The sequence below is a fragment of the Notolabrus celidotus genome, chromosome 6 (assembly GCF_009762535.1).
Source record: "Notolabrus celidotus isolate fNotCel1 chromosome 6, fNotCel1.pri, whole genome shotgun sequence".
Lineage (NCBI taxonomy): Eukaryota > Metazoa > Chordata > Actinopteri > Labriformes > Labridae > Notolabrus > Notolabrus celidotus.
In genome coordinates, this window is record NC_048277.1 from 34,289,832 (window position 1) to 34,315,363 (window position 25,532).

General features: G+C 43.0%; 1 protein-coding gene across 1 annotated transcript in view; it reads left to right on the forward strand.

Moving 5' to 3' along the window:
- Positions 1-25,532, forward strand: part of LOC117814061 (copine-5-like) — a 141,494-nt gene that overhangs the window by 44,448 nt on the left and 71,514 nt on the right. The window contains exons 4-6 of the mRNA XM_034685170.1: positions 925-971; positions 4,147-4,250; positions 19,116-19,155. Of these exons, the coding sequence (XP_034541061.1) occupies positions 925-971; positions 4,147-4,250; positions 19,116-19,155 (191 nt within the window). The remainder of the gene's footprint in view (positions 1-924; positions 972-4,146; positions 4,251-19,115; positions 19,156-25,532) is intronic.

Here is a 25,532-nt window from a genome sequence, read left to right on the forward strand (position 1 = left end):
AAACCATTATTGTTGTTGAGGTTGAATGGCCGGAAACAGGTCGCTCCGTGTTGCTCATGGGGTGTGATATTCACGCAACAGTTAGCAGCAGCCTCACAGCACAGAGACGGAGGTGTGTTTGTTTCTACTCAGTAGATATTGTGTTTTATCAGAAGGCTGAGTTTTTGCTTTTTGCTGTTTGGCTCTTTATTATTTCAGCAAACAATTTCCCAAACTTACAAATCTGTGTATCCTTTATTTCACAAGGTTATCTCCTTCAGGTTTATTAAGACAAACGCACAAAGCATACTTTTTGGGAGGATCATGCAATTCAAAATGATTTTAGAGAGATTTTAATCATAGTTGAATGTTGTTTATCTCTTACATCAGTGTTTCCACCCCTCACATTTCCCTCATGTAAACATTTTACCAGTTAAAACAGATTTCCAAGTGTCTCATCCCAGGGGTTCTCCGAGCTGTGAGCCGCTGTGAGCCGCTGTGAGCCGCTGCCATGTGACGGATGTGTGTGTGAATACAGTAAAGGCTGCTAGAAAGCACATTGAATGTCATTTTAGTGCCGGCTGATTGCATCGCTGTGTTATCACTAGTGGTCCGTCATCAGAAAACACTCCAAGACTCCCTGGAACTGAGACGCTCGAATGTCAATAAGGAGGACATCCCTCCACCCACGCAGACACTCGCTAACCCCGTCCCCTTCCTCCCCCTTCCTCCCTCGTCTCCCCCTCTCTGAAATATCATCATGCTGCAAGGCAAAGTTCTAGTGACATTTAATTAGGGATTTTTCATTTCATGACGGGGTCCAGGGAAAGAACACGCTCTCAGCTGACTTATCAGCGTTGTGTATTCAGTTAAATACTCTTCAATCAATCTAACCAGCTCTTGTTTTTTCTCTCTCCCTCTCTTCTGCTTCTTCTCATTCAACAGTTTGTGTGCTGTACATACAAGGAATAGCCAACAGGGAGTGGAGAGAGGTGAGTACAGGGTGGGGGGAATCTTTTCTAACCAGTGGAGCATTTCAGTGAGACTGATGGAGGCTGGTCTATGACCCGGCTTGCAATATGTGCTTCATGATAAGACCACAGCGAGTAATGCTCTCTTCTCTTCCTCTGAAGCACAAAGTTAGGCTGGTTTGAATTCATCACATGAAACATTCACTCCTGTTGTTCTGTTTGCTTGTTTTGTGCAATTTCACATCACGTGCAGCCTATTCTTGAAAATGTAGAATATCTAATGGCAGCGCTGCACTGTTCCTCATGTGAGGTAAATAAAGTGTGTGTCATGTAACTCCAGGTCTGCACAGGTTGTCTTAGTTTACAGTCTGTGGGATACAAACAAGGACCTGAATGTCTTCATATTATTGTTTGTATTTAATCTCTTTGTAATCCTCGGGTCATCTGACAATCAGCCTGTGTCACAAAGGGTATTTACAAGGATTGCATCTGTGCAGTTTGCAGGTAGCATTAGCCCTAAGTTTAAAAAGAAAGTCCATATTGAGTAAAACCTCAATGTGCCAGTTTCAGTTTACTTAGATTCTAATACTTTCACCAAAATCTAGAAGCTGTTTTATAAAGAGTAGAGGACTTTTGAAGGGGGAGAGTTAATTTTCTCCAAAGAAGATGACAGTCAGGAGTCCACTGTCCTTTAACTGGAGACAAATAAATGAGCTGTCATGAGCATATTGGTTGTTTTTATCATTTTCTTATAACTACACTATTTTATATTTATTTATTTAGTTCCATTTTAATTAAAAAACACCGTATACAATATTGTTATCATTCTGTTGTTAACACTGATGCAAGGCCGTTGTTGAGCTGCATGCTTTAAGTTTTATTCAGAGTTAACTTCACCGGGTGTTATGTTGAGTATTGTCTGGTTGTGCTTTTATATCTGGCTGCGCTTTTATATCATGTCAATGAACCCCAGGTTAGTTTACAAGCAGCATCCTCCAATGAAGCCAATGTGGAAGCGCTAAAAACTGCAGTTCCTTGAGTGTCTGCCTGAGGCTGGTGCCAAAAGCTCAGGCAACCTCATTGACACCCATGTTAAAATGTAAAAGATTGTCAATCAATCAATCTTTATTTATATGGCGCCAAATCAAAACAAATGTGATCTGAAGACTCTTTCCAAACAGAGCAGGTCTAGACCGTACTCTATGTCCTACTATTACCAAAGACCCAACATCAAGACAGGATAAGATCCAGTCCCCTCTTACAGACAGGACTCAGTCTGATCTCATCTTAATCCACCATGAGCAGAGCACTTTGCAGCATTTAGCAAGTTACAGTGGCAAGGACAAACTTCCTTTAACAGGCAGAAACCTCCAGCAGGACCAGACTCATGTTAGACACACATCTGCTGAGACCAAGTTGGGGTTGGAAAGAGGGATAAAGGAGATGAAAAGAGAGAGATGATAGTGATGAGACAAATAGTAGTAGTAGTTGCCACTGGAGTCTGGCACGTCTGTGAAAACTTCCATTAACAAGCAGAAACCTCCAGCAGGACCAGACTCATGTTAGACACACATCTGCTGAGAATGAGTTGGAGAGAGGGATAGAGGGAGATGAAGAGAGAGAGAGATGATATTGATGAGACGGACAGTAGTAGTTGTAATGGTAGTAGCTGTTGCCGCCGGAGTCCGGCACGTCCACAAACAGAGCAGGTCTAGACTGTACTCTATGTTCTATTATTAACAAAGACCCAACATCAAGACAGGATAAGATCCAGTCCCCTCTTACAGACAGGACTCAGTCTGATCTCATTTTAATCCACCGTGAGCAGAGCACTTTGCAGCATTTAGCAAGTTACAGTGGCAAGGATAAACTTCCTTTAACAGGCAGAAACCTCCAGCAAGACCAGACTCATGTTAGACTCACATCTGCTGAGACCGAGTTGAGGTTGGAAAGATGGCTAGAGGAGATTTAGAGAGAGAGAGAGAGAGAGTGATGTCACGGATAGTAGTAGTTGGAGTCTGGCACGTCTGAAGCAGCTGATGTCCATCTTAACAGCAGAAATATTCCTGTTTATTGCCTGGTATAGAAAAAAATGGTTTCAGTCCAAAAAGCCCAGTTCTCTATTTGTTCACATTGTACAGAGGTTGACATTTTTTATAACTCAATCGATTTGAAGATATTAAGATTACGAGTTTTGCAGAATCTAAAGTACAGCTAACTTGACAGGCATGTCCTTTGAAGCTGTTAGCCAAGAGGCCAAAGGCCAAACCGCCTCAACCCCACATCTTTGCCTCTTGCTAGGTCAACCAAAAGGTAGACTGTATAGATAATGGACGTTGTATCCGTGACGTCACCCATCTGTTTCTGAAGCGCTGATTTGAAGCCAATCGTTGGTGGGTGCCATATTGAAAATGCTGAATTCAACCTAACTTTTGTCGAGCTAGTGTGATATAAAGAGGGAGCTACAGTGTTCCCGCCTGTCAATCAAGTCAGCCGTGCCTCTCATAATGGAAAACTCGTAATCTTAATATCTTTGAAATTGCCACATATAATAAAATTCACCCCGTACAGTGTGTGCCGATCGAGTAATGAGCTATCCAGACTGCACTCTATTTTTTGTATCAGGCTGTAAACATGTTTATTTCTGCTGTAAAGATCAGCTTTTTTGAATTGATGTGTATGTGGTTTCCGGTACTTCCAGAGCCAGCCTCAAGTGGACACTCAAGGAACTGCAGTTTTTAACACTTTTCCATTGGTTTCAATTCTAGCAGCCAGATGTTGATGCTTGAGCTCAATCTATGGGCTTCAACATTGAGGTTGCGTCCATGTTTTATATAGTCTATGGGTGGGAGTATGGAGTAGTGAATGAGTATGTGATTTAGGACGCAAGCACTCGTAGATAAACGAGAGCTTGCTGGCGGCCTCCTTGACCTACAGTTTATCTGAAATGCATCATACTCTCTCCTCCTCATTGACCTCACGTTTTGACATACTTCTCGATGATTCATTCAGAACGCCTACGCTCTGACTCTCTGAACACTTCCTCTCCTGTTTCAGTGTAAAGTGTCCACTTGGGTTTGTGCACACACTCAATTAAATGTTCAACTTTCACAAAGCTGCTTTACAATAACAGGGTTTCTATTGTTCTGGTGTGCCGTTTGTCTTCACGAATAAAACACGTCCATCTCTCTTCTAGTTCGGCAGGACAGAAGTCATAGACAACACCCTCAACCCCGACTTTGTCCGCAAATTCATCCTGGACTACTTCTTCGAGGAGCGGCAGAACCTCCGCTTTGACCTGTGAGTTCACAGTTGACTTCTGCATGGCGACAGTGCTGCTGTGTGTCTCTCTGTGTGTTGTAAAGGAGTGGGTGAGAGTGGTGCTCTGTGTGGAGCAAAGTTAAGCCAAGACTGAAATATTCATGGTCAGTGCAGGGGGAGATGTAAGTCTTCTCCCTTTTAAATAAAAGACAAGTCTTCATGCCACTTTTTCACCATCGTTTCCATCTGAATTCATCCCATTCATACAACGCTGCGAGAAAAACACGGCCAGGTGCAAACGGTGAATCATTCTCTTGGTATTTTGCAATGAGTGTGATCTCACTTCAGTCCTTTTGATTCAACACCAACAAAAAACGGCCTCACAATCCTCCCTAGCAGCATGCGACTGGGTTTATCATTTTTAAAATTGAATCATGTTTTGGGTGTGATACCGCACAAACAAAATGCCCTCATGAAAGTAACATATGACCTCTTTGGAATAGCTGATGCAGGAGATTGCTTGTTCTTAATTCTTTCAGGACTAAGTGAGGCTTTTTGACACAGTTGATCATACAATTTTAATTGACTGCCGTAAGCACTGGGTGGGTATCTCTGGGTCAGCGCAGAGCTCCATCAGACCTCGCTGCTCTAACAGAACCGGCTCTGTTAAAACAGGAGAGGCTTAAGTTACCACAGCAGATAACAAGCACCTCTGGGGTTCCTCACAGCTCATTTTTTGGCCCCATTATGTTCTCGACTTTCATGCGCCTTATTTGTCGGATAATTTGTAAACGTAATTTGCGATGTGCATTTTCACTCCCAGTTGTGTTCATTTGTGGTGTTAGGAGCAAAATGAACCCATCACTCTTTAAAAGTGTGTGCACTTTAGAGCATGGGTTTAATGTTCCCTAACTTTAAAAACTCTTAATGTGTCCTACTACCTCCAGAAATTTAGCTAAAAGATTCAGCATCCAGGGAAATGAAATCCGTGGTACGGATAGTTAACTTTAAAGTTCATATTATGTTATGAATGTAGAATAAGGACAATTGCTGAAAATGACCACCTGAAGGAAATGGTTATTGAGGTCATTTTGGTGGAACAGACTCTGGTCTTTGAGGCTGCCCTGAAAGAATTGAAGCAGGCACTTTGTGGACTCAAATGCTCGTTATTAAAGGTATGAACAAAGCTGTTTAAAAACCGGAACACAAGGCAGAGAAAGGATTAGAGAATAATAATAATGGCCTCCAGCAATTATGTAAAGTTATTGTGCCACATCAGTTTTCAAATGATGCTGTCTTTATTTCCTTGTGTTAATTCCAAAGCACCTTTAGAGTGTTTCCTTTTCACGCCTCCTTTCACACAGATTTAAACAGCAGGCAGATGGACCGCACAGGAAATACTAACAAACAGGGTTATAAGCTTCTTGTTGTCCAGATGACATTCCTTCTCCTGGCGTGGGAGCGATACAACAGGCAATTGTAGTCAAACTACTTCTACTGTTCCTTTTCTTTGACAGCATCATCTAACTGTATCGTCCTGCTTTCATCCATCCATCCATTTTCTTCCGCTTATCCGGGGTCGGGTCGCGGGGGTAGCAGTCCAAGCAAATTGACCCAGACATCCCTCTCCCCGGCGACACTTTCCAGCTCCTCCTGAGGAATCCCGAGGCGTTCCCAGACCAGGCGGGAGATATAAACCCTCCACCGCGTTCTGGGTCTACCCCGGGGCCTTCTCCCAGTTGGACGTGCCCGGAACACCTCTAAAGGGAGGCGTCCGGGAGGCATCCTTATCAGATGCCCGAACCACCTCAGCTGACTCCTTTCGACGCGAGAGCAGCGGCTCTACTCCGAGCTCCCTCCGGATGTCCGAGCTCCTGACCCTATCTCTAAGGCCGAGCCCAGACACCCTTCGCAGAAAACTAATTTCAGCCGCTTGTATCTGCAATCTGATCCTTTCAGTCATGACCCACAGCTCATGACCATAGGTGAGGGATTGGTGTGGCGTCAGCAGTGATGCGGACGTTGTATCGGACCATTGTGGTGAAGAGGGAGCTGAGCCGGAAGGTAAAGCTTTCGATTTACCAGTCGGTCTACGTTCCAACCCTCACCTATGGTCATGAGCCTGCTTTCATTAACTCATTTAAATCTGGCTTATGTGAATATATAGATTCATGTCAATCAGCCTGTAACATGCAAGGCTAAAACCGAGATGATCGAGTGATAGTGATCTCACTGCAAATCAGAATTTATTGGATTATTGAATATTTATTCAGAAATCAGAAAGAGAATCAGAAAGAACTTTAATTACAATGTATCTCAAGAATAAAAAGAACAGATTTTTGCGTACTCCCTGTACAAACATAAATAGACAGACACTAAAAATCAAGTACTAATAAAAAACATATAAAATATATATCTAAGTACAAAAGGCACGAGTGCAATAAAAGAAACAATAGACAAACATGATAACGTGCAATAGTGCAAGGATGAAGGTGGCTCTGTCCATGAGGTAGCAAGTTTATGACACAGTGTTAAGTGTTCATCAGTGTGACGGCCTGGGGGAAGAAACTGTTCCTGTGTCTGGATGTTTTTACATACAGAGCTCTGTAGCGCCGACCGGAGGGGAGGAGTTTGAAAAGTCAGTGTCTAGGGTGTGAGGGGTCTGCAGAGATGTTAAGGCTGATTTATACTTCAGCGTCTCCCCTACGCAGCAGGGGCTGACGCGGACATGAGCCCCACATACTTGTGCGTCGATGTGTCCGTGTCGCGCAGCAATTCTCCGCCGAAACGCCTGAGGGCAGTGCGGTCTCTCTGATAGCCGGCCGCCTGCTTCCGGTCCCGTTACGATCTCTGTTTACTTTTCCACAGAGTTTCAGAGCGTGTTCTGTTAATCTACAGCTGATACATGTTGCTGTTTATCATACAGACATGATTACATGAAGAATAGAGAGGAGGAGATGAAATACACGGCCGATGTGCGGCCGATGTCCGGGATCCTGGAAGTGCTGTAAATGCGGGAAAGACAAAGCCGCCGAGCGGACCAATCACAGAGCTTGCGGTCCGCGTCGGCTCTACGGGGAGTTACATTTTGGAGGAGGTGCACGTCAGCTACGTGCGTAGGCCTCGGCGTAGGAACGGGAGCTACGCGGACCCCCGGCGTAGGGTACACCGTTGATTCAACGCAGAAGTATAAATCAGCCTTTACTGGCCCGCTTCCATTATTATTATCTTACCTTATCTTATCTTATCTTATTGTAATGTATCGTATTTAATCGGAATGTACCGTATCCTATTGTAATTTGTCATATTGTATCATAATGTATCGTATCGTACCGTCATTTATTGTATAATTTCATATCGTAAAATATCGTATTGCATAGTAGAGTATCTTATCTTAATGTATCATTTCGTAATATATCGTATTGTATAGTATTGTATCGTAATGTACAGTACCATAATCTATCGTATTGTATTGCATCGTAACGTATGGCATCTTAATGTATCTTAATGTACCATATCGTATCGTAATGTATCGTATCGTATTGCATCGTATCGTATCATATTGTATCGTACCATACCATACCATACCGTACCGTACCGTACCGTATAGTATAGTATTAGTATCGTATCGCATCGTGTCGTATCGCATCGTATCATATTGTATCCAAGCTGCAGCCTCTGGTGTTGCAAAGTGTCGCCAATGTTGAAGCTTTGGAAACATTAAAGTTTATATTAAAACGCTTAGAATTGCTGCGCGACACAGACACACCGACGCACAAGTATGTGGGGCTCATGTCCGCGTCAGCCCCTGCTGCGTAGGGGAGATGCAGAAGTATAAATCAGCCTTAAGAGCCATGCATACTTATGCATAGGTGGTCGAGATGTAGCTGTTTGCAGGAAGTATGGATTTTGCCTCAACTCCATCTCTTTGCCTGATCCTTGATTAGTCCGAATTTCCAATATGTCAACCCCCATCTTTAAGCTGCAGATCTCCTCTTCACTGAGACTCTGTCTGTTACTGTTGACAGTGACTTTCGTCTATCTAAAGAAGGATTATCTAAGCCGTGTCTCTGCTGCAGTAGTTTCACCTGTATTTTGATTTATGTCTCTGTTTAAGTTTAAAAAGTCATGTATTTCTCCTCATGCAGCTCTAAAAGTCGACATGTCTGAGCAATTATGATAATCTTCTGTTTCCTCTGTTTCCAGACGCGCACATATTTACTGTATTTTCCCGTGGTAGCTCATGAAATATGAAACGCCTCTTTTGTTTGTTTACTTGTCGGTCTGTCAGTGCGGCCGCACGCTGCTCATTAGCTGTGGGAGGTTACAGTGAAGGTCAAGGGGAGATGCAAGCTGGCTGATGGTTGCATATGAGTGTGTTTGTGTGTGTGTGCATGTTATTTAACCTGGATGTTGTGGCCAGGTAAAGAAAGTTTATGCACAATCAGGCACTTTGTTTTTTTCCCTATCAGGAATATGCTATATTTGTATGTTTGTGTGTGTGTTTCAGCATATTTGTGCTATTTTAAGGGCGTGAGTGTGTGTGTGTGTGTTTTCATGTCTGTGTTTGTGAGAATGCCTGCTCAGCGTTTTGTGTTCTTGATTAATTGGTGTTATATTTAGGTTCTCTGAGCTTGTGTGTTGAAGTGTGTGCGCAGGTCCTCGTTCTCTGTGTGTTTTCTTGTTGCAGGTGCATGTGTATTTATGTGCGTTACAGATTTTGTAGTGCAGACTTTGCAGGAGAACCTTGCAGGATTTCAAACACTGACACGCGTTGCAGAGAAAGGATGGAGAAAGATGGATTTTGTGTGTTCATGTGTATGTTTTTGTGTGTGTGTGCTGCCTGCAGGGGGGCACGTTGTGAGTGGGAGAGCATCAGGCCCCACTTCTGTCCTCTGGGCTGATGGCCCTATGCTACGATAACTCACAGCGAGGACACGACTCGCCTCAGCCCACACACACACACACACACACACACACACACACACACACACACACACACACACAAACACACTTGCCTGCCCTCGGAACAAGAAATCTCCCAAAATACACACACACTATTTCACACACACATTCACACTTTGCCACTGAGGCAGTCTTCTGCACTACACACGCACACCTTTCTCACATTCCTCATTACAGAACCAGTGGTTACTCCTGCTCTCCTCAGCCTCTGTCCTGAGGTCTGGAAGTCTTTTTTTCTTACTGTAGCTCCTGCAGCTCCCGCAGCCCATCATTACCTCCACCTCCCTCCCTTCCACTCAGTGCTTCACATCCCCTCAGGATATCCACACAGCCAGACAGCACCAAACTCCCCACAAACCGCCAGTATAGCTGCTGCTGAACCATCCCACGCTCTCTTTACCCTTAGACCCCGAAGCCACGACACACTTTTCTTCCTCTGGTGCTTTCTGTGCTTGGAAATCCTGTTCACCCTCATCTCACTGGCGCTCATTTTCCCAGCTTCACTTCTTCTTCTTCTTTTTTTCATTTGGTGGTGTTGAAACTTGAGATACTAACTGGAGCCAGTAAAAGCCCCCTGGCTGGGTGGGTGTCTAATCAAGGGTGGCAAATTGGATTAGACCTCGATATTAAGTGAAATGACCTCCCTGAAGGAACAGAAGAACAATGTGACTGGAGTAACTTTAGAGAGCAAGTTATCAAGAATCTGAATTGAAACAGAAATTTATACACAACAATATTAGTAAACAAAGTATCTGGTTATTACAATGATTGTGGACTATAGAGGTTCAGGGGAAAAAATCAATACAGAATGGTACTGTAACACTTTGTGTGGCAAAATTCCATGTGCCATCTGTTAACAAAGGGGAGGCAGGGTTTATGACATGTACTGCAGCCAGTCAGCAGGGGGAGCTCTAAAACTTTTGGCGTCACAGTGAGTGTATATTTATGGCGTCCCTTTTTAATATATATTGTAGGGGTGCAACGGATCAAAAAACTCACGGTTCGGATCGGATCACGGTTTTGAGTCACGGATCGGATCATTTTTCGGATCAGCAAAAAAAAAACAAAAAAAACAAAATTTTTACTTTGTCCTCCATTTATTTTGTAAAACCCTGTTTTTGTAAACATTTGCCCATTAAATAAAAACAAGATTCAACCCAAAATGTACTGCTTGTGCAAAGCACCCTATCTGTGGGCCCAGTCCTGCCTCATTCACTGCATTTCATGGCATGGCAAGTGAAGGAGCAGAGGAACTTCAAAAGTTTCACTCCATTCTTCTTTCATTTGCTGATTTTCACCGTCCACTTTTCTTTGAGCTGCAAACTTGGAACACACCGTTTTCGTGCATTCTAAGGTCCTACAGCTGGCAAAGTGCCAATATGTGAACCGCTCCATAAACCAAAGTGAAAGTTAAAAATTGCACTCGCAGCAGTGGACTCTAAGAGACCCAGTAACAGCCTGTCTGCGTATCTGACATGGAGACAAGTCCAAACACACGGTGACCCGACCAGAACACAGAGTGAAGGAATAACAGTTCGGGGGCCATAAATAGGCGGCGGGATGCGACCCGCGGGCCCCGTATTGATGGCCTCTGGTCTAGTGGGTGCGCAACGCAATTTCATAACGTGGCTCAAGCACATTCAGCATTCAGTGTATTTCACAGGGAAACCCAAAATGCTCCCATACATGTGACTTACAAGATGCAGGAGGGTTTTCAAGTTCCTCTGCTCCTCCACTTGCCATGACAACAGCTGCGCTTGACGAGTGAGGGTGGATTGAACATGCGGTCATCACGTGAACATGCGCAACTTTTTTCATCAACTGATCCGCGGACCACGTCCGTGCCAAACCGTGGAGAGGCATCCGTACGGATCACGGATCAATGATGATCGTAATGTAATGAGAATGCAGATAACTGGAAGCAGACTTTTGCTCACTAGTGAGTAGAATAGTGAGTATAGAGTGGAAAGGAAGACTGCTGTTTTATAGTTCAACATTAGTGCAGATACAGCGCTCACAAATGTAACATGATAGAGGAAACCAGCACGAGCATTTCCCTCAAATCACACCGTCAGATTTATTCTTGTGGTTTGCCTTCTATCCTTTAAACAATAACCAAGACTAAATAAGAAAAATGTATAAATAGATTAAGACAAGAATTAAATTCTGAACCATTTCCCAGTAGTTATTTCCTGGAATTATAAGTATGATAGACGCCAATGTGCGCTTGATGTATTTTTACACATTTGATTGCAGAAGTTCTGACTATCATTTGTAATGTGAGATCTGAGAATGATTTTAGAGTCTTACTTTTTAAGACTGCATACTAATGTATCAACAATCACATCATTTTTATATCTCTTACAGGAGTTTGAGTTATGGCCCAAATCTTCCTTCATGACACCGGTTATTATGTGTTAAAGTAACAGTGCTACGATGATATTTGTGTTGACCATTGCATTGAAACATCCACACGTACAGAAAAAAACTCCTCACATTAGACTGCACCTGACTGATAACACATCCATGTATGCAGAAATCATGTCACCTTTCAATGCATCTGTTATTGTGAGATCATGCAGGAATCATGTGTTCTCGCGAGAGACGTGCACGATCATGCAAGAATAACAAGAGTACAGTAGAATTACTTTGTAGTGAAATAGATGTTGCTCAGCAGAGGACACATTTTTACCACTGAGTAGCTTAAACGGTGAAACCACTGAACCCTTATCCCTCGAGTTAATGTTCATTACATTCATTTAGCCGATGTTTTTAGTCCAAGTGGCTGTTAATCAGTGGAATTAACCTCAAAGATTAAAGTAGTATCAGTTCCTTCCTTTTATAGCATTATTTGATTTATGTACAAAAACTGTGTTCCAGATAATTAGTCAGGACAAATAAAACAGCGCCGATTTAGAATGAGGGTTTAATGGCATGTTGTGTCAGCGGGTATGAAGGCTTCTCTGAAGGTTTCATAAAGCTGTGAAGAAATAGAGCTCATGTGTCAGTGTGCTGTCGACTGTTGTTTGCTGCCTCCCCGGCCTCGTTTGTTTGTGTGCCATCATTAGTCATCATTGCTCAGTTCAAACTGAGCTCTGAGCACCCCAACCCCCCTCCACACCACCACCACCACCACAACCACCACAACCACCCCTCCCCCCATCACTAGACTGACAGCACAGGACCAAAAGAAATCCTGTTTGGCCCAGTGACATGTAGAGTGATGTCACCCTCATAAACACACACACTTACACACACTTACACACACACACACACACACGCTCACGTTCAGTCACACAAAACAAATGTGCACTCACGAGGCGCCGTGGGACATGTACTCCTGCACACACTCTGATGTGCGTCTATAGGTGTGTGGGTGAAAATAAGCTGCCGAATCATACATCAGAAGCATGTGTTTCCTTCACTCCCATGCCTCTCTTTGGGTTTCTCCTTATTAAATAAGATTAAATGAATCATTTATGAACAATTGGGAGTGACGAATGGAACACAAAGCGCACCTGTGCATTTAGCCGAGGGCACATTGCGTAGCGGCAGCATGTATTCTTGCTTCTTATGGAATTATATTAGTAGTAGCAGCGCTGTATCGAAAGGCTCCCCCTCCTGTAGTGACACACAGCGTCTCCCGGTTTTGTCAGCAGGCACCTTATTGTACATGGCATGCTGTCTGCAGAAAGGAACGCTCAGGCTCTCCCTTTAACACACTCCGCTGCACGCTGCTGCGCGCAAAACACACACACTCGCTCACACAAACACACACATATTGACCCACACCTGAGGCACCAAGGAAGATTACGGGTTATATAGAAGTAAATAAAGCTGGATGAATTGCTCTGCAGAGATGTGAGTGGGTGGCATGGTTTGCATGGTGTAGCTGTTACGTATGGATCTGGGTGGTTGCTCAAGTATGAGATGGAGAAGTCTGCAAGCCAGAGGAGTTGAGATTAGGGAAGCGACTTCTCTTCTGGTTGTTTAAATGGAAAGTTAAGTGCCGACAAACAGACTAGTCTGAAAGTCAGCAAGCTCTCAGAAGACAGTCTGAATTCAGCACAATTTATCTAACATGGCTAAACACAGGATCAAAGAGTCTGCAGGTAAAATATGTCAAATTGGTTTGGAGAGTGTGGCTACTATTTGAAGAAGAAGAAGAAGGTACTTTATTAGTTTTTTCACTCGTGTTATTTTTCAGTCATGCTACACACACAGTTTTTGGTATATACAAACAATGCACAAACATGCAGTGGACATGCACTTAGGGAGAGATGTCAGAGTGAGGATGCTGCCATCAACCAGCACACTCTAGGCAGTTGGGGGTTCGGTGCCTTGCTCAAGGGCACCTCGGCAGTGCCAAGGCAAGTGAACCAGCACCTCTCCAGCCACCAGTCCACTTGCCAAACTTTGTCCATACTGGGACTCGAGCCGGCGACCCTTCGGTTCCCAAGCCAGGTCCCTATGGACTAAGCTACTGCCGCCCCCAATTTGCAGAGCTAGCACCACCAGTCTTCAGTCCTCCTTGCAGGTTGACGTCCACATGCCTCTGCTCCTGCTCTGCAACAACAAAAGATCAGGAATTAGATTAGTGTCCTCTTGATCTGTTGCCTTTGGACTAGGTATGTAAAAAATTAATCGAGTATCGATTAATTGATTGAACTTACTCGAACACATTTTTTTGTTTCGATTTTCTATCACGTGGAACAAATATCATGTGGTCTCATTTTTTGTTCAGCTATCAGGGAGTTGTTTTAAGTTTAAAGCATGTTTGGATGTGAATCAGCTGACTGAAGGTGTTGTGCACAGCTGAGTGACAGGTCTCCACGAGCGCTTTTTTTCTCCGCCGCTGGACTGATTTTGACCCGGTTGCTCTCCCAGCTGACACCTGACCACGTTCACATGCTTATTTTTCTCAATAAGAACGAGTAGACAGAAAACTGGACTCTGTGAGTCTAAAATTTGTTTCTGTTCAGTTCTCTTGTTGAAGTCTGAGCCATCACTTTTATGACTGTATGTCCGCAGAGATTATGAGCCTGCTCCACACGTTGATTTTCAGCATGTTTAACATTTTGAACACCTCAACATGATCCGTAGATATTCAATACTGTCAGTTATATACATTGTGTCGTGAATGAAAATTTTATTCAGGGGAAAAAATGCATTTGGCATTATTTTTGACATGGAAAACATTACATTTTTAAAAAATGATTTATTGATAATTGAGCGTTAACATTTCCAAAGATCGCTCACAGAAAATACTTGAAATTTACATCCCTAATTTGGACATTTGGACATTCAAGAACTCAAGTCAAGCTAGCGCTGACTGTGAATAACATGATGACATCAAATAGACAAATCTGTACATCTTAAACTTGTGTTTTTCTACACTTCACGAAAGGTACCTCATGATCTATTATTCAACATTTAGAGTGATTGTAATTGTAGGATTATTTTATAGTTGCCATATCTGAATTAAACACAATGTCAGGGGAACAAGGGAGCAAAAAAGCATGTTAGTGGCAAAGGCATCTGTATGTTGCGGGTGTAAGAGATTAAACAAGAGTAACCCTTTAAGATAATAAAGTACATTGACATTACTTTTTTATTTTTGTCCTGTTAAGCCTGCATTACATTAAGGCCTCAAACTACCTTTCTTTATTGTTTTGGTGAAGCTTAAATTCAGGCCACCAAAGACAAACTTTGGCCACCAAATTGAGGCACCATATCTGCTTTCAGTGCTCAACACCACTGTATTAGTGTGTACTCCCTAAGAGCCTGTCATGGCTGCAGAGGGCTGACCTGTGAAATGTCACTTGAGGACATTCAGTGTCGTTCAGATCCAAAGACATCAAGTCAGATAAACAAACTGAATCTGTCGGTGTGAAATCAGAGAGACACAAGCTTTCTGTAGCCCACTCCTCTCCTCGGCTTCGGGCTTTCAGCTTCGTCTGCAGCTCTTGGCAGAACACAACAGTTGTGTTGCATTGTGGTTAATGTGGTTGTGAGGTGTAGCAGTGAAGACGAATGTAATGTGTTGGATTTTGCTGCATTCGTTTTGAGCCAGACTATGTTGGAGTTCACTTACTGTGCAGCAAATACTTTTTCACTTTAGGCAGTACTGGATCTCTAGGACTCTGCATGTGATAGATTGATGTCTACACATTTCATCTCAAGCAATAAATCTTTATTTACACAGCTCCAAATCACAGCAAATGTTATCTCAAGACTCTTTCCAAACAGAGCAGGTCTAGACCGTACTCTGTGTTCTATTATTAACAAAGACCCAACATCAAGAGGATAAGATAAGGATAAGATCCAGTCCCATCTTACAGACAGTACTCTGAGTCTGATCTCATCTTAATCCACCATGAGCAGAGCACTTTGCAGCATTTAGGAAGTTACAGTGGCAAGGACAAACTTCCTTTAACAGGCAGAAACCTCCAGCAGGACCAGACTCATGTTAGACACACATCTGCTGAGACCATGTTGGAGAGAGGGATAGAGGAGATGAAGAGAGAGAGAGAGCGATGATAGCGATGAGAAGGATAGTAGTAGTAGTAGTAGTAGTAGCTGTTGCCGCTGGAGTCTGGCAGGCAAAAACCTCGAGCAAGACCAGACTCATGTTAGACAGACATCTGCTGAGACTGTGATGAAGTGAGGGATAGAGGGAGATGAAGAGAGAGAGAGATGATAGTGATGAGACAGATGGTAGCTGTAGCAGCTGGAGTCTGGAACGTCCACAGCAGCCGGCCAGAGTAAACCTATAGGACAAGGGAGCTCTTCTTCCTTTAACAGGCAGAAACCTCGAGCAGAACCAGACTCATGTTAGACACACGTCTGCTGAGACCGTATTGGGATTGGAAAGAGGGATAGAAGGGATTAAGAGAGAGAGAGATGATAGTGAAGAGACGGATAGTATTAGTTGTGACCGCTGGAGTCTACGGCAGCGACTTTGAGGAACCTACGAGACAAGGGAGCTCAGGGACTCCAGAAAGGTCTATGGTTAGTAACTTTAAAGGGACAGGAAGAGTTAAAGTAAGTAACCTCTGAAAGCAAGCACAAAGTTAAGATGCTTGGAAAGAAACTGCAATATAAAGCAATCAGAATACTTGTCATTTAAAGATGTTTAATCTAGTTTCAGAGAGATTAGAGGGTAGATTTATACAACAGAGAGTAAAAAAATGTACAAAACATGCTCCACTTATAAATATTGAACAGAAAACTGAGAAAATGATGATTTATTTCTTTATTAAGTTGATTCTAAGCTTTAAAACCCAGCAACAATAGAGCAATGTGCTTGCATTGGCTCACTCTCGCAGCCTGAAATAATGGCCTTGTTCTCTGCGATTTCATCCATGAAAAGTTGCTGTGAAAGCTCAGTTGGAGGGATCAGTGTTTCAGAAAGTGTGAACGCAGTGATGAGATGCATCATTCCTCTGAGCTTGGATAAAGGCATGCAAGCAATCAAACACTATATCACTCTGCTTTGGCCAAATGCAATTCACATGCTAGAGTGGAGCAGCGAGACGCTTTCCTCTGTAAAGTTTCATCCAAAGTGGCATCCCAGATATCTGCCAACTGTCCCGTCAGAATCAGAATCAGAATCGACTTAATTGGTCCAGTGTGTTGACATGGACGGGGAGTTTGACTCCGCCTGTCAGCAGCGCTCCACACACACACACACACACACACATGCTCAGGACCGAAACAAACATACAGATGCAAATATAGATTCACATGTCAACAAACAGATCACGGCTATCAGAGATACGCTGGAATAAACATACAGATGTTACGTAATGTGTTATAAAAATAGACAAACAACAGGGAGCACATCATAACCTATTTCCATGCTGTACAACTGGAACTCTGTATCCAGGTTGCACTGTGAGAGAAGTTTACTACCTTATAGCAATGCAAAGAATACTGGATGCAGTGTTTAGATGTTTCTGCTGTGAGGTCCTAGAGCTGAGAAAAAGTCTGTTTCATGAAGTCAGTAAAAAGCATCAGAGACTTGTTCCCAAATTTGGGTGAAACTGGAGTTTCCAGGTCAAACAATCCAACAGCTTTTTCAAAAATACCCCAAAATAAACATTCAATCTTTGATGTTTTAAGAAATAAGCTCAGTTACTGATCTTATTAATGAGGATTCAATAAACAAGTTGAATCTTTGGCATATGTCCACCCTGTTAGTCTTGAAATTTCTGGACATTTTAAGTCTGATTTTATCGTTGATGTCGTCCTTGTGTATGGTCTCGTTCTTTGAGCTCCTGCTTCTGTGTACAAAACAATGTTCTCCTTATGGGACCATAAAGATGATCTTAAATCTACTCTGGGAATCTGTGTTCAGCTCTGGAGTGACCCAGCACTTGGTACTTTAGTAGTTATTGTGGTGATGACAAGTTAATTGTTGATGATGATAATGGAAGGTCTTAAATTGTTTGGTTGCTTCATTGTAGATGTTCCTTACTTACTTTTGTGCATTGCCTTTACACTGCTTGGCAGTACCTGCACCCAAATGGACTTGAAGCACTTTGTTACTCTTACTGATCTTGTTTCCTCTTGTCTAGATCTTTGCTTGTGTTGTTCTTGTTCTTGGTCTTGTAACATTGTAACATCCACTTAGTTATCAACCAAAAGGCTTTCCTGGTTATGCTTTCATAGTATATGTTGTTTAAATGTCCATCTCCAGAGAGACACCACCAGTGCCAAACATAGACTGTATGATAAATGGATGTAGTATCCTTGACATCACTCATCTGTTTCTGCAGCACTGTTTTGAAGCCAATCATCGGCGGGTGCCATATTAGAAATGCTGAACCCAACATGACTTCTGTTGAGCTAGTGTGGGGTAAAGAGGCGGACTTTTAGCCTCCTCGCCAACAGCTAGTGCTCCTGCCTGTCAATCAAGTCAGCTGTGCCTCTTATAATGGAAAATTCATAATCTTAATATCTTTGAAATTGCCGGTACAGTGTCCAGCTATCCAGACTACACTTGTTTTTTTGTACCAGGCTGTAAACATGTTCATTTCTGTTGTAAAGATCATCTTTTTTGAATGGGTGTGTATGTGGTATCTGGTGTTTCTGCAGCCAGCCTCAAGTGGACACTTGATGAACTGCACACTACCTCATTGGCTTCAATTCTCTCTGGTACCAAAGCAACCTGTTGTGTCCTCTCTAAGCCTTCATTGGCTCATGAAGCTTGCAGAAGTATTGGTTTTGCTTGTCAAGCTAGAACCATGGCCTCTGACAGTGACCCTGCTCTGGCAAGACTAATGTCTTCTTACCTTGACTCAGGATGTATGAGTGCGTGTGCCTGCTGAAAAAAAAGAATGCAAGTCAAGGCCGTGTGTCAAGAAATGACCCTCAGAGTCAGACTGTTCTCAAATTCACACTGCGTTCACTCCCTAGCACATTTTCTTTAGTCTCATATTGGACATCCACCAGATCCACTACGTGCTCTGTCGTCCGCCAACACCGGTTTTGTTTTCAGAACCAAGCACGAAGCAGAACCACCGGACAGCTGGAGGCATGTGACCGAGTCATGTTTGATTGTTTTGACTTTACCTAGACTCTAAAATGAGCGTGTTGCATTAACTGCATAGCAAACCTTTGTCTCTGCTCAGTTCAGTTTAAGAACTCATCTGTAAAGGTATCACTGTCCTCCCCTCAGGCAGGGAATGGGATCAGTGAAGCTTTCGGTGCTTTAGTCATAATCAGCCCACTTTGACCCTGAACAGCTTCTTTGCAGTGATTAGCAGAGAAGTGTCTCGCATTAATGAGCACTGATGAGCGAGAGAATCTTTTGTCACTTCGTCTTCTCATTCCACTCGTGGCATTTCTTTGACTCCACAGACCTGCTGCTCAAACCTCTCAGCCTATCACGGCACCCGGGCTCTGATGTGTCATCTCTCCTCTTTTTCTCCGCAGGTACGATTTGGACTGCAAGAGCGACAACCTCTCGAAACACGTGAGTGTCTCCTTCACCTCTGCCGTACAACAATCAGTCATGCATTCAGGGAAATGTTATACAGCCAAATGTTTACCCTTCCAGTACAATAGCAGCCTGATTTGAATCAGAATGTCAAAGGTAAGAGTGTCACCACAGGGACAAAGCAATCGTGCTGGCATTTAAACCCTCCTACAGAAAAGACTGAGGATTATTGTGACCCGTACCAAAGACATTCAGGAGGGGTTTTACACGCTGGTTTCAGTCTCTGAATCATTCTCAGGCCTGCTTGTTTTGTTTTTGACGATGCTATGAAATATTCAAAGGATAACACCACACACGGTTTCAGCTATCATGCTGCTGTGAAGTTGTTAGTCTGATTATAGACCTCTTGAAGGGAAATCTCCCTCTTATGAAACGCTCACACGCCAAAGATAAAAGGTACTCAAAGGTGTTGTTGACCTTTAAGTGCCCTGGTGTAAGAAATGTTGACTCAAACTAAGTACTCAATCATCTCAGCTAGGGTCACACAATAGATCAGGATATCAGGATGGACTAACTCTGATTGTTTCATAGCGAATAGACTGTCAGTGTTTGCTCATGAAGCAGGTGTATGCTTTAAAGGTGACATATCATGCAAAATGGACTTTTTAATGGTTCTCTACCTGAAATATGTGTCCCTGGCATGTCTACAAACCCCCCGAGAATGAAAAAAATCCATTCTGCCCCTGTTCTGATTTCTCCACCTTTCTGTAAATGTGTGTGAAACGAGCCGTTTCAGACTTCAGTGTTTTTGTTACGTCACAACAATATCCGGTCTGTCACGGAGTCAGAGCTCGGAGCTTGTTCAGCCCATAGACTGTATAAAATAATACTGAATCCCTCCTCCGTTTTTCATTACCTGCATAAATGTGTGCTAACAAGGAGCTTAGGAGGGAGGCATGCTAGTTGTAGGCTGTCTTAATAAACACAAAGGTCGGTTTTACTCCCCACGTCTGCAGATTTGAAGATCTAGTGGATGATTTTTATTTGTCATGGATAAGTGCTAGCGCTAGTTAGCATAGCTACATAGCTACATGTCGTAGATGTAGCTGTGGACCAAGACACACGTCGACATACTGACAAATAAAACAACAAGAAACACTAAATCTGTGACCAATCCTTCAGAAAGGTCCTGCTGCCTTTCTGGTAGAGGTCTGTTTTACTCCACACATCTGCAGATTTGAAGATCTAGTGGATGATTTTTATTTATCGTGGATAAGTGCTAGCGCTTGTTAGCATAGCCACATAGCTACATGTTCGTAGCTTTGCACCAAGACACACGTCGACATACTGATAAATAAAACAACACGAAACACTAAATCTGTGACCAATCCTTCAGAAAGGTCCTGCTGCAGGCGCCTCTCTGTCAGGATCAGATTCTGGATCAGATTCAGAGGGTTGAAGTAACGCGATCTGTGAGCAGCCGTGTATATTCAGCCAACATGTAAACATTAGATCAACGGGCTGGAGAGCCGAGGCCACATCCGCTTCCTGAGGGGGCGTGGTCAGAGGGAAAACAGAGTGTTCTGAGGAGGACTGAAGAAGAGGGGTTTTCAGGCAGACCAAAATCTGATTTCAAAGTGTTTTTTTGAACACAAACTTTAAAGACATGTTTTAGGGACCTCTTAGACCAATATATATTGATGAAAAAAGCGTGATATGTCACCTTTAAGTCTCTTCTTAATAATAATAATAATGCATTTTATTTATAGGCGCCTTTCTTGGCACTCAAGGTCACCTTACAACATTAAAAACAAACAGAGTTTAAATAACAAACAGTAAATAATACACAATTTAAAAAGTTTTAAGTGAGTGGACAGAGGAGTTGTGGTCAGATGGAGTAAGCCAGTTTAAACAGATGGGTTTTGAGTTTGGATTTAAAATGTGGGAGTGAGTCAGTGTTGCGGAGGTCAGGTGGGAGAGAGTTCCAGAGCTGGGGAGCAGAGCCTTAGCCGCTCTGCTCCCCATGGTAACAAGGCGAGCAGGGGGGGGGACAGTGAGGTGGATGGAGGAGGAGGATCTGAGGGTGCGGACGGGTGTGGCAGTATGGAGGAGGTCAGAGAGATTCGTCAGAGAGAGTCGTTCTTCATTGCTACTTTTAAAAAAAAGTACCTCAGCAAAGATATTCAAGGTCTGCAGCACAGCTAATGGACTGCAGATCTGATCACAGCCGTCCTCTGTTTAAAGGGTTCAGGATGCTTCCTCCGGCCTGCCACCCTGCAGGATTCAGAGATTAAAAACTAATTTGCCCTCTCTGCTATCCTCTTGTTGAACTTCTTCCTTCACGTGTTGTATTTATTGTCCATTAGACTTTTATGTCCTCTGCTGTCCTGTGTGTTTTATCTTCTGTCTGTATGTACGGGTGAATCTTTTTATTGTTTCTGTTGTTCTGTTTTCTTGCTGCTGACTGCAAAACAAATTGTTCCTCACAGCGATAATAAAGCTTGACCTTGGCCGAGATACGAGCCAGTAAGCAAATTCTAGACGGTCAAGATTAAACGTCACTATCACCGGGTACAGTTCACATAAAGTACAGTAAATTCAGACTGCAAGACGCTCTTTTAATACCTTTTTATGATCTGAAACATGAGCCAGTGCATCCAGTAAACCTGTATTAAATGCAGTGGCAGATATTTTATTGTGTCATGGTGTTTAACCCAGAAGATGACGCTTAAAGAAGCTGCACAAAGCATGCTGGGTACATTAAGAGGCACCACTTGGTAAAAGCTTATCTCCCTAGGTCATCATCATGCATTTAATTGAAACAGTGGCTTCTCTTGGGTTAGTAAACACTCCACAAGGTTTACTGTTGTCCTCAATTCGAGACAACAAGTGACCAGCAGAGAAGGGTTGCACAAATCTCTATAAATAGATCCAGGGCAATGCCTTACAAATATTGATGTCACCACAGGCTATCTACTGCACCGGTTTCCTAATGGAGGAAAATGATGGTAGAAGAAATGTGCTACACAGCTGCACAGCAACTGCATGTTGTGGACGTTGCTGAACACAGTGGGAATCATGCAGGATCCCCAAAATCAGGCTAAATCTTCTAAAATGTGTGACTTATATGATGCTTTTACTCTTTCATATTCAGTCTTTTAGAGTCCCTATGCATGGGCATGTATTTAAAACCATATATGGGCGGTACCTTTGCAATAAGCCGACCACGCTTTTGTCTTATGGTCTATCCCATCTAGCCGCTGTGTTTTTCCTTTAAACGCCATGTCAAACTTCACTGTTGAAGGAATCTGTGGATGCTCTTTGCAAAGTATAAAAGAGAGCTGCATGCTTACAGTCATTGTCATTGACCCGGCTGTTATCAATAGGGGTGGGACAAAATATCGATAAGGCAACATATCGTCGTCCTGACCTGTGTGATACAAGTATCGATATGAGGGGCTGAATATTGATGTTTTAACCAGGTAAATACAGAGCTAGATTTCGCCGTCAATTTGACTCACCGCATCACTACTTAATGACTCAAGGCAGTGGTGGTACTGACATGAGGGGAATATGTACAGCAGTTTAATGACCACAGTAGAAGCTGGCAGCGGCTGAATACCAGAAGAAGGCAGCTAGAAATGCGATAACCGCTCTTAAAGGTGACATATCACGCTTTTTTCATCAAAATATATTGGTCTAAGAGGTCCCTAAAACATGTCTTTAAAGTTTATGCTCAAAAAAACACTTTGAAATCAGATTTTGGTCTGCCTGAAAATCCCTCTTCTTCAGCCCTCCTCAGAACAGTCTGTTTTCTCTCTGACCACGCCCCATCAGGAAGTGGATGTGGCCTCGGCTGTCCAGCACGTTGATCTAATGTTTACATGTTGGCTGAATATACACGGCTGCTCACAGACCCACGTTACTTCAACCCTCTGAATCTGATCCAGAATCTGATCCTGACAGAGAGGCGCCTGTAGCAGGACCTTTCTGAAGGATTGGTCACAGGTTTAGTGTTTCTTGTTGTTTTATTTATCAGTATGTAGACGTGTGTCTTGGTACAAAGCTACGAACATGTAGCTATGTGGCTATGCTAATTAGCGCTAGCACTCATCCATGATAAATAAAAATCATCCACTAGATCTTCAAATCTGCAGGCCTGGGGAGTAAAATCGACCTCTGCCTGAAAGGCAGCAGGGCCTTTCTGAACGATTGGTCACAGATTTAGTGTTTCTTGTTGTTTTATTTATCAGTATGTCGACGTGTGTCTTGGTACACAGTGACGAACATGTAGCTATGTGGCTATGCTAACTAGCGCTAGCACTTTTCCATGGAAAATAAAAATCATCCACTAGATCTTCAAATCTGCAGACGTGGGGAGTAAAACCGACCTTTGTGTTTATTAAGACAGCCTACAACTAGCATGCCTCCCTCCTAAGCTCCTTGTTAGCACACATGTGTGCAGGGAATGAAAAATGGAGGAGGGGTTGAGTTGTATTTTATACAGTCTATGGGCTGAACAAGCTCCGAGCTCTGGCTTCCTGTTACAGACCGGATATTGTTGTGACGTAACAAAAACACGGAAGTCTGAAACGGCTCGTTTTAGACACATTTACAGAAAGGTGGAGAAATCAGAACAGGGGCAGAATGGATTTTTTTCATCTTCGGGGGGTTTGTAGACATGCCAGGGACACATATTTCAGGTAGAGAACCATTAAAAAGTCAATTTTGCATGATATGTCACCTTTAAATCAAAAAAGAGAACAAGCTGTTGCAGCTCTGAGACCGGCTGTGACGAGAGGACAGATAGGGGACTCACTCGAGTCTGCAATGTGCGGTCCTAACATGCCATGGAGTCCTATGTGATTGTTACTACTCCTTATAAACAAGAGGGAAATGCTCCTACACGAGCACGATGCACAAGACTTACAGCCGAGCTCACATGGCAGAAGTTTTACTGAAGACTTCAGAGGATTGGATGCTGACTGAAAAGATCCAGAGCTGTAGGTATTGACATCAAGGTGAATATGACGACCTGTTACAGGTACAGTCACACAGGTTCACATTAAAACAGATGTTTTACAGTTTGTACATGTGAGCAGTTTACAGACACCAGCTGGTTGTGTTTGTTCAAGCACTAAATACATGAATCCTGCACTTTGCATTGAGCAATGTATGAGCAGTTTTTATTCTTTGATTAATCAGATATCATGATGTATCGCTTCATCATTCTTTTGCAATGTATCGAGTATCGCAGTATCATGATATTATCATTATCATGAGCCAAGTATCATGTATTCAAGTCAAGTCAAGCTTTATTTATAAAGCACATTTAGAACAACCTCAGTTGACCAAAGTGATGTACAGTTATTCAAATACAATATAATCATACACAAATATAACAATGAATAAAAACAATAAAAGAATAGTAAGAGCTCAATTTAGGAAATAAAAAGAGTAGAAGTAAAAAGCCAAAGATTCTTGCTTAGCTGGGACTGAACGCCAAGGAGAAAAGATGTATTGTATCATATTGCATCGTATCGTGAGTCACCCGGCGATTCCCTCCCCTAGTTATCAATCATGATACAGTTGTGAAAAAGCAGCAGAGACATTTCCAGTCTCTGCATCTCTGCCCCATTACTGAACATCAGAGGAAAACATCTCTCACTATCATTTACTGCCGTTCCATAAACACGTCGATATGAGATCATTTGTGATGATGTTCAGGGTAATTTCTCCTCATCTACTTGCAGCGTGTTGCTATCAGCAGCAGTGCATGGATCTGTTTGCAGGTGTGTCATTAGCACAAAATGAATGCTTCATGAGAATAACAAAGAGGATGCTGGAATAAGAACAGTTTGTAGCTCAGAGCAGGTTTCTAGGGGCAGACGAGGCTGTCACAACGATCAAATGAAGAAGGGAAAAGATCATCTCTGTTTTTCTTTCTAAAAGACATAAATGTTAGTGACAACAGTCAGCTGAAAGGCTTTGATAATGAGCGGAGATTATATCAGCTTTGTCATTTCAGTGTTAGAGTAATGCTCCCCCTTGTGAGGATTCAGTTTTGTAAACATCTCATTCAACCTCCTGTCACTGCTGTTGATTGAGCGCCGGATTGCTACTCCCAAACACTTTCCCACCTGCTTTTCCTCAACCTCCATCTTGATAATCTTCAGATTTCCCCTCACTAGAGCGTCATCCTTCCCTGTCATCCTCAACAGAAGCTGCAGCAGCACCCTGCTCCAGTTCTGTCTGTAACACCCCCAGCCCCAGTTCCTTTTACCCCCGCTTTTTACTCTGCCAACTGCAGGCGGAGATCTTTTCCTCAGCCCCATCCCCTGCGTGCCCTCGGGCTTCTACTCAGAGTACTGAGCAATGTGCACGTAGCGACTCACTCTCAGCATGAAGGCTGA